This window comes from Aulonocara stuartgranti, assembly GCF_965226115.1.
Source record: "Aulonocara stuartgranti genome assembly, chromosome: 12".
NCBI lineage: Eukaryota > Metazoa > Chordata > Actinopteri > Cichliformes > Cichlidae > Aulonocara > Aulonocara stuartgranti.
Window position 1 is genome coordinate 3,170,001 of NC_138948.1, and position 18,923 is coordinate 3,188,923.

The 18,923-nt window shown below is 43.4% G+C and overlaps 1 protein-coding gene across 6 annotated transcripts in view; it reads left to right on the forward strand.

The window, feature by feature from the left end:
• LOC309718378 (protein yippee-like 1) overlaps positions 1–18,923 on the forward strand; it is a 30,667-nt gene that overhangs the window by 3,287 nt on the left and 8,457 nt on the right. For 2 of the 6 annotated variants that reach the window (XM_082553532.1, XM_082553530.1), the window contains one exon: positions 5,281–5,565. In XM_082553532.1, the coding sequence (XP_082409658.1) occupies positions 5,449–5,565 (117 nt within the window). In that variant the 5' untranslated portion in view covers positions 5,281–5,448. The other 4 variants (XM_082553529.1, XM_082553534.1, XM_082553533.1 and 1 more) reach the window with 4 other exon arrangements.

Below are 18,923 nucleotides of genomic sequence, written 5' to 3' on the forward strand. Positions count from 1 at the left end.
AAAGGGTGGATTTAAAGAGAATGGCAGGCATTAAAATCGCACAAACACACCATTTTACCTTGAATTGCGCTCTTAATCTGGAATCCATCTTTCCCAAGGGAGCCTGAAGGCAGCACAGGCATCTATTGGTCAGCTGGGCTGTTAATCAAAGCTCACGCTCCCTCCCACGTGGTGACGTCCTCGTAAAGTAACCAGGCCAGTCCATTGCGCACACAAAAGGCACAACAAAAGCCCGTGTGGGGAAAAATGAGAACCGTCATCACCCAAAGGAGGCAACAATAAGTTCCCATCTGGCAGCATCACCCATGGACCAGAGCCTGGGACGCCGACAATCATTTCTTTAAGTCCAAAAAGCAACAAGAAGTGCAAAAAACCCCCAACAACAACACCTCTCTGTCTCTTCCTCCAGCAAGCAGTTTTCCACCGAGCTGCGCTCTGCTCAGATCTGATCCAGGTGGTGAGTACAGCAGCAGCTGAAGCGCCGTTTGCCTAAAAACTGAAAGAAAGCAGCAGCCGAGGTTCTGTGTGCGCTGGATTCAGAGACAGCGCCAGGCTCAGAAAAACAAACAATGAAAGCAGACAGCAACACTGTTGCGCCTGAGCTGGCGTCGTGCTCTTTGTTGGGCATAAACAAATTTAGAAGAGGAGCAGGAGGAATTGGGAGGGCTGCAAACGCGTCTAACGGTCAGATTAACTGCTTTGGATCGTAAGACTTTCAGCGAAAACGCATGTTATCGGCTTGTTTTGGTTGGACTCAGTGATGAAGGGAGCGAGTCTTTTGTCTGGACACTCTTCCTGTTAGTGGTTACCAGAGACGCACACTGTGCTGCCTCTTTGTTTTCACTTTGCTCAGTGCGAATGTCAGCTGTTACCTGTCCTCTCCACTCACATTGCCACCCTTTTAAAATATCTTTCTGCTTTTAATTTTTTAAAAGCAGAAAGATATTTTTGTTTAATTAAAAAACAGAAGCAGAAGGTGAGATGGCAGGCGATGGAGTGCATGGACACAATAGGAGGAGGAGACAATGTTGCAGGATTCAAAGCGTCGTGTTTAAAGTGTTTTATCAGCACTTTTATCTGCAAAACTCCAGAAATGTTAAAGTTTCATGAAAGAAACAGAACATGTGGTTTAAATGGCCTGAAGTCAGCAACTTGGCTTATAAAGTGTGTGTGCGTGCGTTTGTGTTTACCTTCATTGTGTACGTGCCACTGGGGTTAAACTGAGCTAGTTCAGAGGGGATTTTGTCCTTTTCATGCAGGGATTAGGCCTCGGCACCTGTGCAGATTATACTGTATGTATGTAAACGTGGCTCTCTGCGTGGGGCCTCTGTGGGCCAGAGTGTGTCTGCATGTCAGGTTTTTACCTGGCTGATTGTGTGTGTGTTTTTGTGTATGCATACGTATATATTCGTGTGTTTGTGTTTGCAGAGCAGCCATGCTTCATGCTGCTTCCTGTTGAGTTGCGGAAGTTCCTTTGTTTTCTGTCTGGCTGCTGGCTTCTGTCTCGGTGCTGCTCTTCCTGTTGCGGCACATTGAGCTCAATTGGAAACTTCTCAGCCTTTTTAATTGTTTTCCCTCGCAGGGCCGCAGGGTTATTGTTTTGAGGGGATTTCTGTCTAACGGGACAACCTTTGCTATGCAGAGATTATATTAAGAGAGGCGTGTGGTGGATTTTTCCTTCACTTAGCAACTCTTGAGAGATAAAAGTGAAAGTCTGAGAGTTTGGGTGTACAATGTGCTGGTTGGTGTTTGAATGGGGAAATATGATCCACAGAGTCGGATTCACCGTATATTTCAGTCAACATGGGAAATGTGAGCCAGAGAATTTGCAAACTTCAGGAATCCTCACGCTCTGGTTTCATAGGGGGCGCTGGTGAGCCCGAAAATATAAACATTTCATATTCTTCATCCAGTTTTCAACATGATTTTAATAGGCCAGGGTGAGAGAGGGAAACACATCTCTGTGGGTATCAGGAACCTCACAGCACCATGGGTCCCTTTACATCCTCGGCCATTTTTATTTGGGAGAATTTTGGCTTCCCTGCAAGAAAAACAGAAGTGTGTGAATGTCATTTCATACCCGTTTGGAGGTGTTGTTGATATGCATTTGTCTCAGTCATTTAGCACAATTTACCACCATTTATGGAGGATGAGCTCACGATGCGCCCCCTACTGCACCCCAACCTGAACTGCAATCACATTGCAATGGGACAAACAGGAAGGGGAATGCATGTCCTGGATCTATAAAGGCACCGTTTGTAACATCTATGTAGCCATTAACTGTGTTTATCCATCCAATTATGGTAACCATGCCAACCCAACTGACATTCACAGTTTAGTCAGATGACGTTAAAGCTGTGTAGTTTTGGGAAATCTAATCTAAAGTCCTCAAGATTTATCAAGATCCAGCCGGGTGTGTTTACCACGGTTAATTTTATCTCCCTTAACCTAGTAACCTTAGTTAACCCAATTAGCATTCCGTTAGCCCTGCATGTTTAGGGGCTGAGGACTTTGACTCTCTGGTAAAGTTACTGCGTGTTGCTCATTTCCTGAAAGTCAGTAGTTCAGCAGAAAAAGGCTTAAAAAAATCCATATGAGGGAAGATGCACTTTGTAAATCAGTAACAAAGTTAAACACAAGCAGGCAAAGATGACTTTTCTCAGCTGTCGGTGGAAACTTAATCAGCGCTAAAAGCACAGCAAATATCAGGCGTGCATTCAACAGGTGTCCAGAAACTCGACACCAGTGTTCAGGTGCTCTGCGCCTCCTGGCTGCTGATACACTGCTGCAAATCAATACATGTACCTTCAATCAGCCAATCAATCAGTCCGTCACCTTTAGCACCTTCAATCAGCGTGTGCTCTTCACATGCAGCAACCAGTAAAATAGAAAATGACACAAAATATGATTTTTAAAAATGAATACAATGCTATTTTTAGCACCATGCACAGCAGTGAATGTTTGTCTGCAGAGCTGAACAGTGAGTGGGTCTGAATGTGTTCAAATCGAATTCTGCGTGAGTTCCACTGCACCTTTAAAAGTTACAGCAGTGATTCATTTATTTTGTGTAAATGTGGAGAAATGCCTCAGTAAATAAAAATGTGTTTTCTGGCCTGGCTACAATGCACAAACCTAACGATTAATCATGATTATTCTGAGAAGTTTAAAGGTCAGGACACCGAGTGGGTGGGGCTTTGCATTAGCTCTTCGTGGGTTTACTCGTTGCAGTTTAGTTTGCAATGTTTAGCTTCAGGTTAGTTTTATTTTCTGAATTTTATAAAAGTGCGGGTTTTACTAAGGGCCAAGATACGATGCTCACAATAGCAAAATGCAACAGTTTGTGAAGGAAGTTGAGTCACAGTCCGGTGGACATCCCAGTAATCACACACTCCAAAGCCTCGTGAGGCTGGTTGTGTCACAAACCCGACCACACTGGGGGGAAAACTAAAACTAAGAACACTTCCTCAGTTTTTCTATTTGCTTTTAGTTTGGCGAGCACAAAATATCCTCTCATTTTATTCTTTTATCCAAGTCTGTTTGTGGGATGTTTTCAACACCTACTTTTAGTCTTTTCTTGATTTAGATTCAGTCCAGGATCACAGCCTTGGTGTCTGGGATGGGGCTTGTTCAGGCATGTCCGTGGAAGTTTGAAATCTGGGAAAAAGTCTGCATGCTGTTTGGATCTGGTTTAATAATTAAATGCATTTTAAAATATTCTTGCAAAGACCTTTGCAAACTTTTGTGATCATATTTATTCATTTTAACAAATGTGGGGACACAGTTTGCTGTGGGAGACCCCTGCCAACACAGACTTCTGATTGTGTATGGAGAAGCGATATGTGTGGTGGTGCTGTTAGCAGAAAGCAAAAGATGGAGCAAACCAAATCAAAGGAGGCAGAGGGGGAGAGATCGATTACACTGAGCTTATTTAGGCTCGGTTTCTAGCCTGCACAGGTGCGCTTAAATGAATCTAACAACTCCCCCTACCTGCACAGTCCCACAGGAAGCGCAGAGTAACCGTAGCAGTGTGAAAGTAACATCTGCATGTCAGTGCAGTTCCAGGAGCCGACGAGTCCCCGCAGGACATTACATCCTAACGAGATCATCAATGTCACTCACTTCACCTGCAAGTGGTTTTAATGTTGTGGCAGATCTGTGCAGGTCTGTCACTCCGGGCTCTCTTTTTTTTTTCTTTTTGAGGTTAAAAAAATTCCACATATGCATTTTTATGTGAGCATTAATCTCTTATTGGTCAGCTGGGAGTCGCATGCTTGCAAACAGGAGTAGGAGGAGGAGAAGGAAGACTCCACGTGGGTGGATGTTTAGCATCTGTGTAGATCTGCAGACGTGTTTTTCGTGAACCCCTTTCAAAGCTCGCACCTATTATCGGGCCTCTGTTTCATTGTCTCAGCAGCTGTGCTGGTGTGCAGTTTTTACTGCGGCGCTGCAGGCGCCTGCTTTCACTTTTACCTCTGAAACCTTTGCAGACAGTCGTGCCTCTTTCTTCTTTAAACGCCACGTTCCAAGATAAGGCCAAGAGATGTGACTAATGGTATCCTTTGACATAAAATCCCAGAAAGTTGATTCATATAAACAAACGTTTCATCAGTCAGCCAAGTTCATTCCAGACTGAAGAAATCACTCGGCTGAGTGATGCAACACTTCTCCTACTGAAAACACTGCCTGGATCGTTCGGCGTGCATTAACATACTTTGACGTCAAGTGTCCAACAAAAATGATTATGAGCCATTTGTTCGTGTAAATTAATGACATGAGAGGAAAACTTATCGAGCTACTTGAAAAACTGACATCTGAGCAGCATTTCCTTAAGTTTCTACAGGCACAAGAGTTGGTGCCGAGTTTTAGATTCGAAATCCTGTATATTTTTGTCTTTTGAACGATTTTTGTTTCTCCTGAGAAATTCCTCTGACTTATCTCCAAGCTGCTGATCTCTTCTCGCATCTTTCAGTCTAAAGAGACAAAATGAAGACAGGCTGGTTTCTATCATGTGCTGTGAAGAAGAAAATAGTTTGAGAGCAGGTGAAACGTGTTATGTGGCTTCTGACTCGTTGTCATATTAAGTTACATAACCATGCAGCCGTGTTGGTCGGGGACAACATGCGACTGTAATCACTTAATAGATGTTTCTAATCAAATGATTGCTCCAGTGAACGAGCTGTTTATATTGGAAATGCAATTAAGCTCACGAGCGCTATAAATAGGAAGTGCGGAACGTGCCGCTCACCACATCATCTCTTTCCTTTTCCCACTTATCCGCAGGTTTGATTTTCTCCCGTGGTGTCTGTGTGGAGCGTGCCACACACCCACTCCACAACAACGACGGCTTTTGCTTGCATCTTCCAGTGTTTCTTCTGTCAGCAAGTCCAGCAGAGCTGCAACTCTTCCAGTGCCAGCCCTGACACCAGCGAGGAGCCCTGCCCCACTGACATGGTGAAGATGACCAAGTCTAAGACCTTCCAGGCTTACCTGCCGTCCTGCCACCGCACCTACAGCTGCATTCACTGCCGAGCACATCTGGCCAACCACGACGAGCTCATCTCAAAGGTATGACGGCTCCACACGAGCTTGCACTTGTCTCACAAATCTCACAGCAGCTACCCTTGGTGCCATCCCGAAGGTCAACTAGAGAGAAATATTACATTAGTGCAGCGTGCTTAAAACACCCTGATCAGCAGCGAGTGTTGGCCCTCTCCTTAGAGCTATAAATAAAAGCTGCGAGTGTCGGCCCATTCTGTAAGCTATAAATAAGCGTGGATAACGTGATGTAGTCGAAGAAGCAAATGTAGGTTACTGTGGCACAGTAAACTGTTTTTAGCCATACTGTCTGTTTGAAGACACGTCATGACGTGAGAGCAGAACAGAGAATTAATCTGAGCGAGCGCCAGCAGGCTGCTCCGCGCCGCACACTCGTGTTTGTTTGACTACTATGGTGACCAGCATGCCGCAGGAACTTCTCGTAATCTGCCGTGCTCGCCTGAGCTGACAGAAAATTTTAGTTATATAAAATCTAAAATGCGAGTTTGGAAGAGCTACGAGACGGGAGTCTGTCGATAAATGGGTCTCTCGAATCCCATAAACTGGCCTCGCTTCCTGAGCTCATAGCCTGAAGCCGGTGTGGAAGTGCATAAACCTGCAGTGTTCACGAAGGCCAGCAGGGGGCGAGACATTCAGTTGCAGGGTGAGTCCACCTTGTTATTGACAAACCGTTACCGTATGAGTGTGAGGTGTCCTTTAATTGATCGCATCTGGTTTCAAAAAGCTACCATGGCGATGGCCGAAATGTGTGATGTCACTATCGCTATGTCCGTCTTTAATATACAGTCTATGGTTGAGCGTTCTTTAGCATAGTGACTAGCGCAGTTCACTCTGTTATAACCTAATGTTGTGGTATTAAATGTATGTTTTACAACCAAATATTTACTTTCAGCCAGCTCAGCGAGCGGGCGTGCTCACGTGAATTTTGGGAGCTTTTGTTTTTTTTCTATTGTTCCTTCAAAATAAGAGCTCAGCTGCCTCGTGTTAGGAATAAGGTGGATCGTGTGCTTTAAAGCCTTAACAATGTGCTACAAGAGATTCACTGTGCAGTATTTTATAGACTGTATATCAAAAATGGTGTCACCTGCTGTGAAGGCTCAAGCTTTAGCATTGTTGATGCCGCCATGTTTATTTTTCCTTCTTTGGAGCTGGCGATGAAACCACCTTTAACCAAAACGTGGTTATCCATAACATGTGTCACATAACTTCATTATAAATACTTCTGAAGGCACAAACAGCACAAACATGCTGAGGAGGTTCAGTGACTCAGTCAGATTACCTAAAGGCTCACAGGCTGCGAGTGGCTTTACCCGTCTGTGTCACAATCCACCTGTTACTCAAAGTGGGTCACCTCCTAGTATTGCATAACTTAAACAGCTGACATGTGTAAATAAAAACCTTACGGGTGTCATTGAGGGGAAACTGAAACTGCTGCGTGTTTGTTTAATATCAGGCTCTATGCTGTGCATTTAGGCTGTTAATCCTGGCAGTGCAATTGGGATTGACTCGCTTTTTGACACTTCATTTCTAACCCTGACTCTTGAACCCTAATCAGTGGAGATTTTAAATAAGTGATCCTCACTAGATGGAACTGAATTAGAAGCACAAGCAACACGCATGTGAATTTGTAAAGTTAGAGCTCTGAAAGTGTTTGTGCTGATTTATGCAGCTCACGGTTAAAATCGAGCTCTGATAATTATGCAGACTTATTTAGTATTTAGTATTTATTTATTTATTGTCATTGTCAAGAACAATGAAATTGCGTTTGGGGCTTCCATACAACCCAAAAAAAAAGAAGATCTGCAGATCAAAATGAATGGCATGTTTTCCTTAGTAACCATGGGGATGACTTTCTCAGGCAGTCATATTTGACAGCATGCTCGTTATATTTTGTGGTGAATAAATATGTCTAAACTGTGAAATCCCACTCAGCAATATCTGATATCAGTTCTGGCAAATGACACAGATGAAATTTTATGTGATGCTCAACTTGCTGCATCTCCACAGCTCGTGTACCTGTCCGCTCGGGCGTCTGCGTCTTGTTACTGCCCATAAATTCTCCGAGGCTGGGATGCTGGGCGGGGCTGCTATTATCACTGACGCTGCTCGAGCATGAAAGAGCTGGTCGCTCTATTAAAGTGTTACTGCTGTGGCTATTTTTGCTTCTGTGGCTGTTTTTGAGTTAAAAACGTCTAAGCTGAAAGAGCCGCTTTGGTTCGCTGAGCATCTTTGGTAACCTCGTACGTGCTTTGAAAATCTGAGATGGAAAAATCAAGACAGTCGAGCTTCGTATCTGCGCCGCTGGCCTGGGGACGTGTTTTTGTTTGTGTTAGCTCATATTGTATATTGTCATGATGTAGATAAGTGTGGCTTTAAAGAGCTGCATATTGCAAAATGTCAGAGATAATGTCTTCAGATTCCATAATCTCCATGAACAAAAGTTTTAAATAAGTCAATGCATGGATGGCAACACTTTAGAAAGCCACAAAAATCATTCAATCTCAGACGTTCATTGACTGAAAGTTTGAGGCTGATGAGCATGAAAACCTCAGCGCTCTTCTACTCACCTTACCTGTCATCGCTGGGCTGGTGTGACTAATATTCCTGTGATTGTGCTTTTCATTCTGACTTTACCCTTTTTTTAAGGTAAATTACCTTCATCATCATCCACTCCTGTCGAGTACGAACAGCGTAAAGGTGCTGGTAGAAATGATGTGTCACTCGTTGAATCCAGTGTTGCCGTCAGACTATTGTCAGAGAAATTCATCTCCGCGAGTCTGTGACCTGAAGCGAATCTAGACGACACATTATTATAAGCGTCATAAAGTGTCCGACGGTGCCAGTCTGGATTTAAAGTCGGGAATCTCAGGGAAAATCTCTGAAAACGCGAATATTAGGACCACTAATTTCCACACAGTTTTCACAGTACCTGGTGGTGGGACTGGTTTTCAACTGGTCGCTGGTATCAACTCGTGACCCCTCCTCTGTGATGTGTCTGTGGAGTCAAATGTCTGCGTAGTCCTGTGGAAAAAAGCCTCAGTATTAACTTCCCATCATAAATGACTGCTGATCGTTTTGTTGCTGCCTGCACATAAATCCTGTCTTCACTAATGATCAATTCTAGCAGAGACCAAACCAAGCAAAAAACCTCATTTTACAGTCAGAGCGCACAGCAGGACGCTGAAGATTCAGCCAATTTCCCAAAATGAAATTGTCCTGCCAGGGCTGGTCATTCATCAGCCCACAGAGAGTGACAAATGTGAACCTGAGTCAAATACAAAGAGCTCTGTGGCCCCTTAAAGTCTGTTTATTACACGATTTCTGTATCGAAGTCCACGCTGGCATTTGGGGGCACAAACGCGCAAAGGTGTGAAAGCGTCGCTTTAACGCCGGTCGTGAATCGGCAGCTGGAGGGGAAAGTTTCAGAACTGTGAGATGAAGCAGAGCAGAAGTGGTGACCTTTACGTGTTACGACGGCGTGCTCCTCTGCGTTAAGGCCTTCCCGAGCGCTAAGCTGATTATTTAAATGGAAAAGTTGATCAATCTGAGCTTGGATCGACTGTGTGGAGGCTGCGCTGCTGTAATGACCTCACGTACGTCATGTGGTACTCACTTGGAAAAAACTGAAACCAAGTACAGTCGAGTAAGGGCTGGCATTTATTTTTACATTAAACATAAAGTATGCATTTCCACGTAACATATTTGACATAAGATAAAACAAAAACAACAACATGAAATCCGACATACCTGATAAAAAAGGTAAAAGAAAGAAAGACCTCCAAGTAAATAATTTGCCCACTCCAGCTCCGACGACCAAATACAAACAGTGGGGAAGAGGGTTAGCTCAACCCACCACAGCTCCCAAGCTAGCAAGGAGTATATATTCATGCTAGCATTTATGGCGCCTAAAACACATTTATGATACACACATACTACACACTTATAACATCTAACAAAAACAGGCTTAATAATGACAATAATTGAATTAAAATCGCAATCAGAAACATCCAGGTGGCTAAATATGCATTATATGTGTGTTTTAAAGTGTTGGAAAGAAATGACACCCACCTCTCCCACAGGGGAATTGTAGAAAAGGGGAGAGGCAAAAGGGGTACACTGTATTTATAGGATTGCACCAAAGAAGAAGAAGAAAAGAATGAGGAGGGGCTCTAACTGATAATGAACATAACTACAGGCTTGGAGGTCCTAAAAGTCAGGTATAAAAGGAGCAGTTTGGGAGTTTAGAGCACATTTTGGGTAATTATAACAATGTGATTTATGACCCTGATACATGGGTACTACTGGAACAGCTATAACATTACCACTGGCCCCTATGTCAAAAATCCAGTGTTTAAAAATTCTACATATATGTGCTAATTCTCTCCTGAAGCAAATGCTGATAACTCTGTTTGTTGGTGCAAGCACAACAGCACGCTCAGTGAAAAGCTTTACCAGCAGCCTCTCAGAAGGTTCGGAGGCCTCGAGGTGGTAAGTTTGGAGTTGCAAAGTCTGCACAACGACAATTTCACTGGGTTTTAATTTTTAACGAGTGTCATAAATCATGAATGGATGTGCCTTTGGCCTGAGAGAGGGGGGGTGTCCTCATTTATCTGCGCCTCACTTAACCTGTCGTGAGCCATGTCAGATATGTGGATTTATCTCCACGCGCAGCAAAGACTGTGACAGGGGAGAAAGGAGGTTTTATGCAGTGAAGGTTTATTGGATCCTGCGCGGGGAAATTAAATTGTTGCTCCAGCAAAGTTGAACTGAAACCGGGTGGCTGTGGGTGGTGGTGGTGGGGGGGGATAAAGCAATAAATGAAGAGAAGTTTAGCCGATGTGGCTCATGCAAATAACCTTCAGTTTATCAGCAGAAGAAAAATGTAGAGGGAAACATGATTCATTCATGGGATGTTATTTAAATCGAGGCACCATTGCTTGCTCTTGTAATTAATACATTTCTTTCGCGCTTTTGCAAATAGGAAGTCGATCGTGGAAGAAAAAGCTATTAAATGTAACTTTTATGACACGGCTCATCCTCAATGGTCAAAGCTGGATTAAAAAAAACCGTTTAGTTTTCATTACGATGGATGAAAGTGAAGCTGAAACAATAATAACTGCCCTGTTGCTCAGTCATTCTCTTATCAGCGGCTCCTTGTTTACCATCAAGTAGCAGCTTGTTGTAATCTCCTCCATAACCTCTCGCTCAGTTGACACAGCGGCTGATGACGGCCGATCGGTGACTTACTGGATCAGGGCCGGTCCGCATGCTTTGAGGTCAGTTTGACTTTCTCTGTGTGACTTGGAGAAGACGAGCATGTAGCAGGGAACGGAACAAATGCTTTTACACACTCTTGGCTGCGATGGGCCGTCTCCGATTCAAACGGTGCCAAAACTAGAGGTCAGCTGCTGTTTTCCAGAGCAAAGTTCCCAGAGAGCTCTTTTTAAGGAAAATATGCAATACTGTGTGTTACTGAGTACAGGCCTGTGTGGTTAAGGTGCTGCTGAATCTGATCAGGCGTAATTTTGCATTGAAATGTCAGCCAAAAGAAGCCGCCTGTTTGCCTTTTGAAATATTTAATCTGCAGTTACACCAGCACTGCACGGCTCGAATGGCCGGTGAGCCAAATGTCTCACCGCGGTCATGTGTTATTATGAGCATCAAACCCACGTTTCCTGTGCTGCAGTCATTCTTCTTGATGTTGCCTCCCGTGTGACAAACTGTTAGATGGAAGCAACACAATAATGACGGTCAGAGCGGGAGGAGCTGAAGGTGTTGAAGGTTGTTGAGCCTGTCTGCTGGCTTTATTAAAGTCACGCCACATTGTTTCTCAGTGTTCCTCAGAGATGACACTGGAGCAGGAATGCTGGAAAACCAGCAGCACCAGAGCGCTTCTGTCTGGGAGCTGATTTATGACTTCACATTAGCCACGTCCGTGCTGGCCTTTGTTTGGTTTGTGGGCTTTATTTCCATGGGAATAAATTAAACCTGTCTTGTTTTCTCATGAATTATTGAGGAATCAAACCGCAGACATCCTGCTGCTGTGTTTACTAACATATAACCAGAGATGGTGTTGCTGTGGTTAAAGCTGAGAGGCGATGTTTGCGTCAGACTGCAGTCAGAAACGCCAACGCGCTTTAAAATGCCCCGCGCTGTTGTGACAAGTGCAAACGATTCAAGTAACAATTAGCCGACCAGCAAACTGGTGAATAATTACATTTGTTTAACTGGTCAGGAACACCAAGGCAACATTCACGAAACTCCCCGAACAATAACCGAGCTGGTTGGTGGTTTATGATGTTAAATAGTTATATACGGCCATAAAAATCTCTATTCTCCATCTGTTTCTTAGGAACGCGATTAGTTGGCAGTGCTAAACAGTTCCCAGTACACCACTGGAGTAAAGAGTGAAGTCACTGGGTTGTGTCGCTGTGTTTACTGGACTAATACGACTGATGACGGACGACCTCTTTAAGCCAAACAATCCACGTCTATAATAATTGGATTTCATTAAGCGCGCTTCCTCGGACAGGCTGTTCTTCTCCGGCAGGTTTCAATGCTTAAAATGAGGCTCTTTGCTCCTATTCTGCCTTCATAACACTAATATCTATGTAGCATGTTTTTTTTTTTTCTGTAAATCCTGACCTGAAGTGCACGTAATATTTTTATTTTTCCCCCCAACTCACTTCATTGTTAGTTTTAATTAAAAAAGGTAAAAGGCGTCCAGAGAGATCAGATGCTACAAAAGGCTGCGTGCACTTCATTTGGATGCAGATATTTCAGCTGAAGTTCAATTAGCAGCCTTTCATCGGGGTAAGTGTCAAAAGGGTTTCTCAAGGCCGCCGTGCATGTGCTTCCTCCTGCAGCCTCGCAGGAGATAATTTCACAATCGTAGCTCCTGCAGTTCAAGCGCCGCATAATTAATACAGAAAGCAATCAGAACACGGCCAGAAAAACTGCAAATGTCAGGAAAACCTGCGACGCAGCGCAGCAGTAAATGTATTTTGTTGCATAATGCTGCCACGTGGACTCACAGCCACAGTAACAGACGCTTTGCCTCCTTCATACGAGTGCAGGAATGCATTTTCAGTCTTTTTCTATTGTTTGAGAAATTGCAATTGAATGATTTTATTTTTAAAGTAGAGATGTCTCTCAAAATAGGGCAACATACGATTATGTCTTTGACCACCAGTATGTCACCTAAAGTAGTATAATCCATGTAACTGTAGAGAGGCTAATTTTGAGGATAATTATCAATAACATGAGTGCTGATTTAAATTTCCTAGCAATCATTTCAAAATAAAATAACCATCGTAGTTACAAAATAAAAGTTCTGCCCATGCTCAACATCACCTGAACCCCTTGTTTGACTTTTGAGCTAAAGAAAGTTTGTATTCAGCAGTTTTTTTAAATATTGTCATGTGATTCAAAATAATGAAAAAGCTTTGAAACCTGCGAGTGACTCGACCCGCAGGCCTCCTGTTCTCAGGTCCAGCTTACGACGGTGACGTCAGGGAGCAGAGCGCTGACAGATGTGACCGTTTAATATGTTTCCAAAATTTCATTTCAAGTGTTGTTAGATCACATCAGGACCCCTCCGAATGTTCTCCTTGCAGCACTCTGATTGGTGTTTCTCGCTCCGCTTTATGTGGAAGCGTCGTTGTTTATTGTTGACCCGGTTGTGATCTTTGTTGATGGATAAAAAACACAAACGTGCATTTTAATGTCTGATTTCACACAAATGCATCGTACCGTGAAAACATCCATCTGGAAATCATTCTTAATATCTCGATATTGATTGTTGACCGTACCTCACACTGATCTATTAATAAACTCCTCTTTCTGCGCCACACCTCGCTGCCATGTGTGTGTTCAGTCCAAGGCGGCATCGCTGGACCTCAGCATCGAGCCTTCTAAGCCGATTATGTTACTCAGGAGAAGATGACACCGTAGTCTGGTGTTTTCCACTGCATGGTGCCAAGGACCGCTCGCCTTGTCCATGTTTGATTTTCATCTCGAGTGAAAGTATCTCGCACCGGTAGTGCGTTATGTGGGGTTTTTTCATTGTACGTGGTCTAAGCAGAGGAGAAAGTAGTTCCTGAGCCCTGTTTAAAAACAAAAACACAAAGGGAAGTGTTGGAGGAGATCTGCAGGTTCTGACAGATTTCTCTCCATCGCTGCAGCCTGGGTGCTGGAAATCCCCTGAGTCAGGTATAAAAAAGAAGAGTGGGGGAAAAATGTTTCGTTACCGAGCTTGTGCACAGAGTCTTCGAGGCATGCCAGGCAGCGAGGGAAGATGCAGATGGAGCAGCCTGAAAGAGAGGATTAACCTGAGCACATGGACCAGAAGGAAGTATGGCAGGCACAGTGGCCTCCCCCCTCCCGCTTCAGCCACTAAACTAAATATGTTTATTACCCCAGCCCTGAGTGGAGATGGTGATGTATGTTTTTTATGGTGGAAACCTGATGAAAATGTTTGAGGCAGTCTTGGGATTGATGAGCATCAGCATCAGTTAATGTGCAGATTATATGTTTCATAGAACACTGATGATGCATTTAAATCACTTGTACGGCTGTTTATCAATTAAAAGAGGAATTAATCAAACAAATGCAATATTTATAATATTTTATGTCTGTTTATTTCCTGGGCTGATTCCTGCAAACTGCTGCAGCAAAGCATGCAAAGTAAATAAACATATTTAAGCTGGATTTTAAGTTTGCCAGCAAACATGTTCCTCGGGAAATGATGCTAGATTGTTGCTGTAGGATATATATCTATTTTATATTTATATTACAGCAGACAACTTTTTAAATATATTTCTCACTGTTCTGATTGAGTTGAGGCTAAAACTGTGCCGATATCCAGGCCTGACTTGTTACAGTTCCTAAGCTCTGATTCTATGGTCTGTTTTTGTCACTGATTTGTTAACATGAAGGGCAGCCAGACAATCAATGACACGGTTTAATTTCAGTCAACACCTTCAACCCAAACACGCTGAACACAAGACGCGCAGGCACAAAATCTGATCGGACACGTGTTGTTGTTGTCATCCTGAGCACGCAGCTTCTTTTCAGCATCGCTGTCGCTTCATATTTTTATCAGATGCGGGTTACAGATAGCGATACGGCATCCTGAAATCAGAGCAGCGGTTAAGAGCAGAGCGTGAAGGCCTGCAGTGTGAACGTGGTCCTGGAGCGGGAGGATGCCGCCCGAATACTGACGAGGAGGCTGAGTGTCTCATTCAGCACCTTGGCCTCGTCCCACCCATCGGGCTGATGGAAGTCCCTCTAATGGATTGATCGCACTTTTCATTTCTCACCATTAACAGACGCAGCTCCTTTTTCGTCTTTCTTTTTTAAACCATCTTTAACTGGAAGTTTGCCTGTGACAGAGAAGTCAGTTTAATATTGCTCTTCTTTCTCTCTTCTTTAAAAAAAAACTCCATTTGACCAGGAAGGTTTTGTTGAACCTTTTCGCAGCAACATCAGCGGTGATGTTTAGCGGTGATTGTCTCACTTATAGACAAAAGTCCTCACCTACAGTACATCCATCGCACCTGTGGGTTACAGACAATTTCAGTTTTATTTTAATGGCATCACTTCACAACAAAAACGATCTCATGGAGAGAGAGAAAGCCCCAATGATTCAACAATCCCATATCTGCAAACACTTGGTGACAGTGGGAAGAAAGAACGGCATATTAAGAGAGGCAAACAAAACTGGATGCCTCTAAGAGGATCACAAACCTTTAGATGACCAGATATCCTGTAATGATCACGCCAAGAGTGCAACATGGAAAAAGGACTAAAACTTTAAATGCGTCCACTCGCAGGAAAACGTTGAGTGGGAACACTGGAGTGTGTCTCAAATATTTGGATGAGCCACAACATTTCAGGAAAGATGAGATAAAAGTTTTAAAGCCTCGTCCTGACTGTGCAGCATGGCGGAGGAATCCTCGTGGTTCAGAGCTGCTTTTGAACCAATGAATGCAGAAGTTTAGCAAGGTTCACAGGCGGGTTTGGGTAATGCAACAACACAGAGACTCAAAGCAGCAAGTAAACCAAAAACTGCAGTTTCAAATAAGAAAACTGAGGTTTGGAGGGATGACATGAAAAGGACAATTTCTTCTATAATCAAGTTCAAACTGCGTCTCATTAGTTCATGTTGAAGTTTCACATAAGCTCTGATATGTCCCGTCGGAGCATATCTGTGAGTGAACGCTACAGGACTTATAATAAAACAGAAGCCAACACAAACTCTACAAACACCAGATCTACTTTCCTTACAAACGCTGTCTAACTGAATTTATACAGAGCCTTGGGATTTAAGAAGATTAAGTTGGAGCTGAGCTTCACCTGCAACAGCCAACATCTGTTCAAACAGATGGTAAAAGTTGACCTCAGCGTGTTTGTTATAAGAGCTCTGAGTTAATCTCTTTTCTTTCCTTTTTTTTAAACACAAGTGTTTGTTTCACAGCTTCTCTTTCATTTTTATGGCGTCATTTTAAGAAGAAACGCCAGTGACACAGCACACTCACTGCTCTCACGGTGGATTTGTGTATCGTGTGTTTGGCTGAAGGAGAAGATTTCTGTGTGCGAGGTCTTGTTCCCTTTAGTCCCATGTGGTCAACAGGATATTCAGGGATTTTGAGATTTGCTTTGTAGAATTTATTTCTTGGGAACAAGCGTTTTAAAACAAGTGTGATTGCAGCAGCTTAAAGAAATGAGCTTGGTAACCACACTCCAGTTTTTGTCATGTTTTATTAAGCAGCAAAAAAACAAGCTGTGTGAATATTTCCAGCTGGTATCTGATTCTTGCTGCATGGTTAAACAGTCAACAGAGCAGTCCCTGGGATGTCTAGCTGGACCGCTGGTAGGCTGGAGGACGCTCGGGTTGCCGCCTGTCTCCCAAAGCTACTATCCGAATTTCTTTCTCTCTTTTTTTCTTTTTAATCTTGTAGGAGCTAATGTTTTAGTGAATGTTGCAGCAGCTCGAGAAAAAAACACAAGCAAAGTAAAAATAGACTGTGGGAAACAGATAAGGGCAGCAAGAGATGGAGCCTTTTGCCAGTTGTTCAGCTGATGGCGAGCCACAGAGCAGCACAGATATGACAGAGTAACCCGCCACCCTCTCTGGCCTAAACGCTGCCGAGGACTTGTTGTTAACTCCACGGGGACCGACCCAGTTCCCTCTCGCAGCTAAAGGTCGCATGTCTTGTGGCGCTGGACTGCACTGCATGTGTGCATAGATTTCCCTTCAAACACAAACACCAAAGTTAAGGATGTGACAGTAAGAGTTCTGCAGAGAGAAGGGTTTCCTTTTTTGCACCTCAAATTTGTTGCTGGGACGAACTGCTAACGTCTGAAATTCAACTTTGCCGGTTTGGACAGATGCTGGGCAGTTAAAGATGTCCCCCGGGCCTCAGTGCTGGTTGTGGCTGTGGTCAGTGAAGGAGGCAGCTGGTGCTCCTATTAGGCGGTATTAGCTCAGCGCCCTCAACCGCAACAACAAATGTATCTGCCACACTCATTTGCAATGGAAAAAGCAAAGCCGATCGAGGCCTGTCGCCCAGCCTGGGATGACGGGACCAGAGGATGGAAGCCTGGCAGGCTCTGTTGTCACTCACTGTGACGGCTTTACTGCGCTCTGTTTACATTTTACAGAACAGTCGTGTGTATGTTTAATGGCAGGCAAATAGCAGGATAGTAAAAAAGGCCAGTTTTCTTTTTATTACCTCCAACAGCAATCAGGACTACATATGTGAGTGAGTGTACCCTCCAGTATTACTGAAACAGCCCCAACAATTGGCCACTCCCCTGTAAACAAACTTGGTGACTGTGGGGAGAAAGAACTCCCTCCCGGTCAGCAGCAGGCGTCGGCTGTCCCTCAGGGACCTGCTGGAGCGACACTACCATAAGTTGTTTGTGCAAGCGTCTTCTTAGGACCTATAGTCAGATTTTAAGTTTAGGCGACCTCTAGTGGCTCTGTGTGGAAATGCAGTAACATGTGCACTATGTGCGTTAACTTTAAACATTGTGGATTTGCTTTTTATTCTTTTTAAGATTGTGTCTCTATTTTAAACCAACTCCTGATCTGTAGCATACTACTGTAAAGTATTAATTTTGAATTATCAATGTAAAATTCTCTTTAATTGTGTCTTTGGTTTATTTTTGGCAGATGCTATCAGACTCACATCTGCTAACGGCTAAACGTGTCATGCCGATATAATATGAACCTGGGTAGTTCTGTCTGTGATAGTCCCACTTCCCACAGGTAAGGCATAGCAAGCTTTATCTGCCTCGACAATAATGGGAACCATGATTTACTAAATGAACACGATGTTATATTAAATGCAACATGGAACTAGTGATTGAGCCTATAAAGTAATCTGGAAAGTATTTACTGAGCTCATGGAGGAAGTGAGAATCAGGCCCGTTTTCCCATAGATTACTATACAACCAGACATCTTTGCAACAATAGGAATCACCCCTGCTGGACATTTGAATGACTGCAAGTTTAAGGCACTTTCTTGTTTGCTTCACGTTCTCTCTGTAAACAGCTCAGCAGGCTCATCTGTGCTACTCTCAGACAAAACCTGCCGCTGTCATTGGTTTGTTCTCATCATTTCTGTAAATGAAGACTGAAACACCCCAAAAATGTTATTTGAGTACTTGACTCAAAGTTTCTTTTGTTTGCAGCAGCATGTAAAGCGCTATACAAATACAGGCCATTTACCATGAACACATAGGACCCCCGGTTACCCACATCATCCTTCTCTGCAGAGACATTTTTAATTCCAGCCTCATAAGGAAGGCTGTGTTTGATTTGCCTCAAGGAATCCCTGCTTATGCTATTTTCAGGGATGTAAACATAACAGTTCCTGTCTAACGAGAAAACTCCACGGGGTGCGTTTAATAAAACTGATGCAGGGTTTTCAGCTCATTTTGGGGGTGATGATGATGATTAAAGTAGTTATTATTAGCTGTGTGTGTGCGGGTGTGTGAATCCCTGTTAAACTGCAGCATTCCTCAGACATCAGTCTTCTATCAACTGCTGTGAAAGCTGCTTTGTTGTTCAGCAGATGCACTGAATACCTGGAGCTGCATGTCAACAGTGGAGCTTGAAATGTTGAGATTGCAGGCGGAAAAACTGTAAAAATGTGACTCATTAGATTTTTACCTTGATTTTATATGATCCATTTATTCAAAACAAACTTTCATCTGTTTCCTCATAGCCCTACTTGTACTTTAATACTCTACTTTTGAGTAGAGTATTGACCTCTTCTTACATGACTGTCCATGCAGTACTTAGCAGAAACTGAAGTTTGTGAATACTGAGTCATTGTTTATGTGGTCTAATGTTTTTA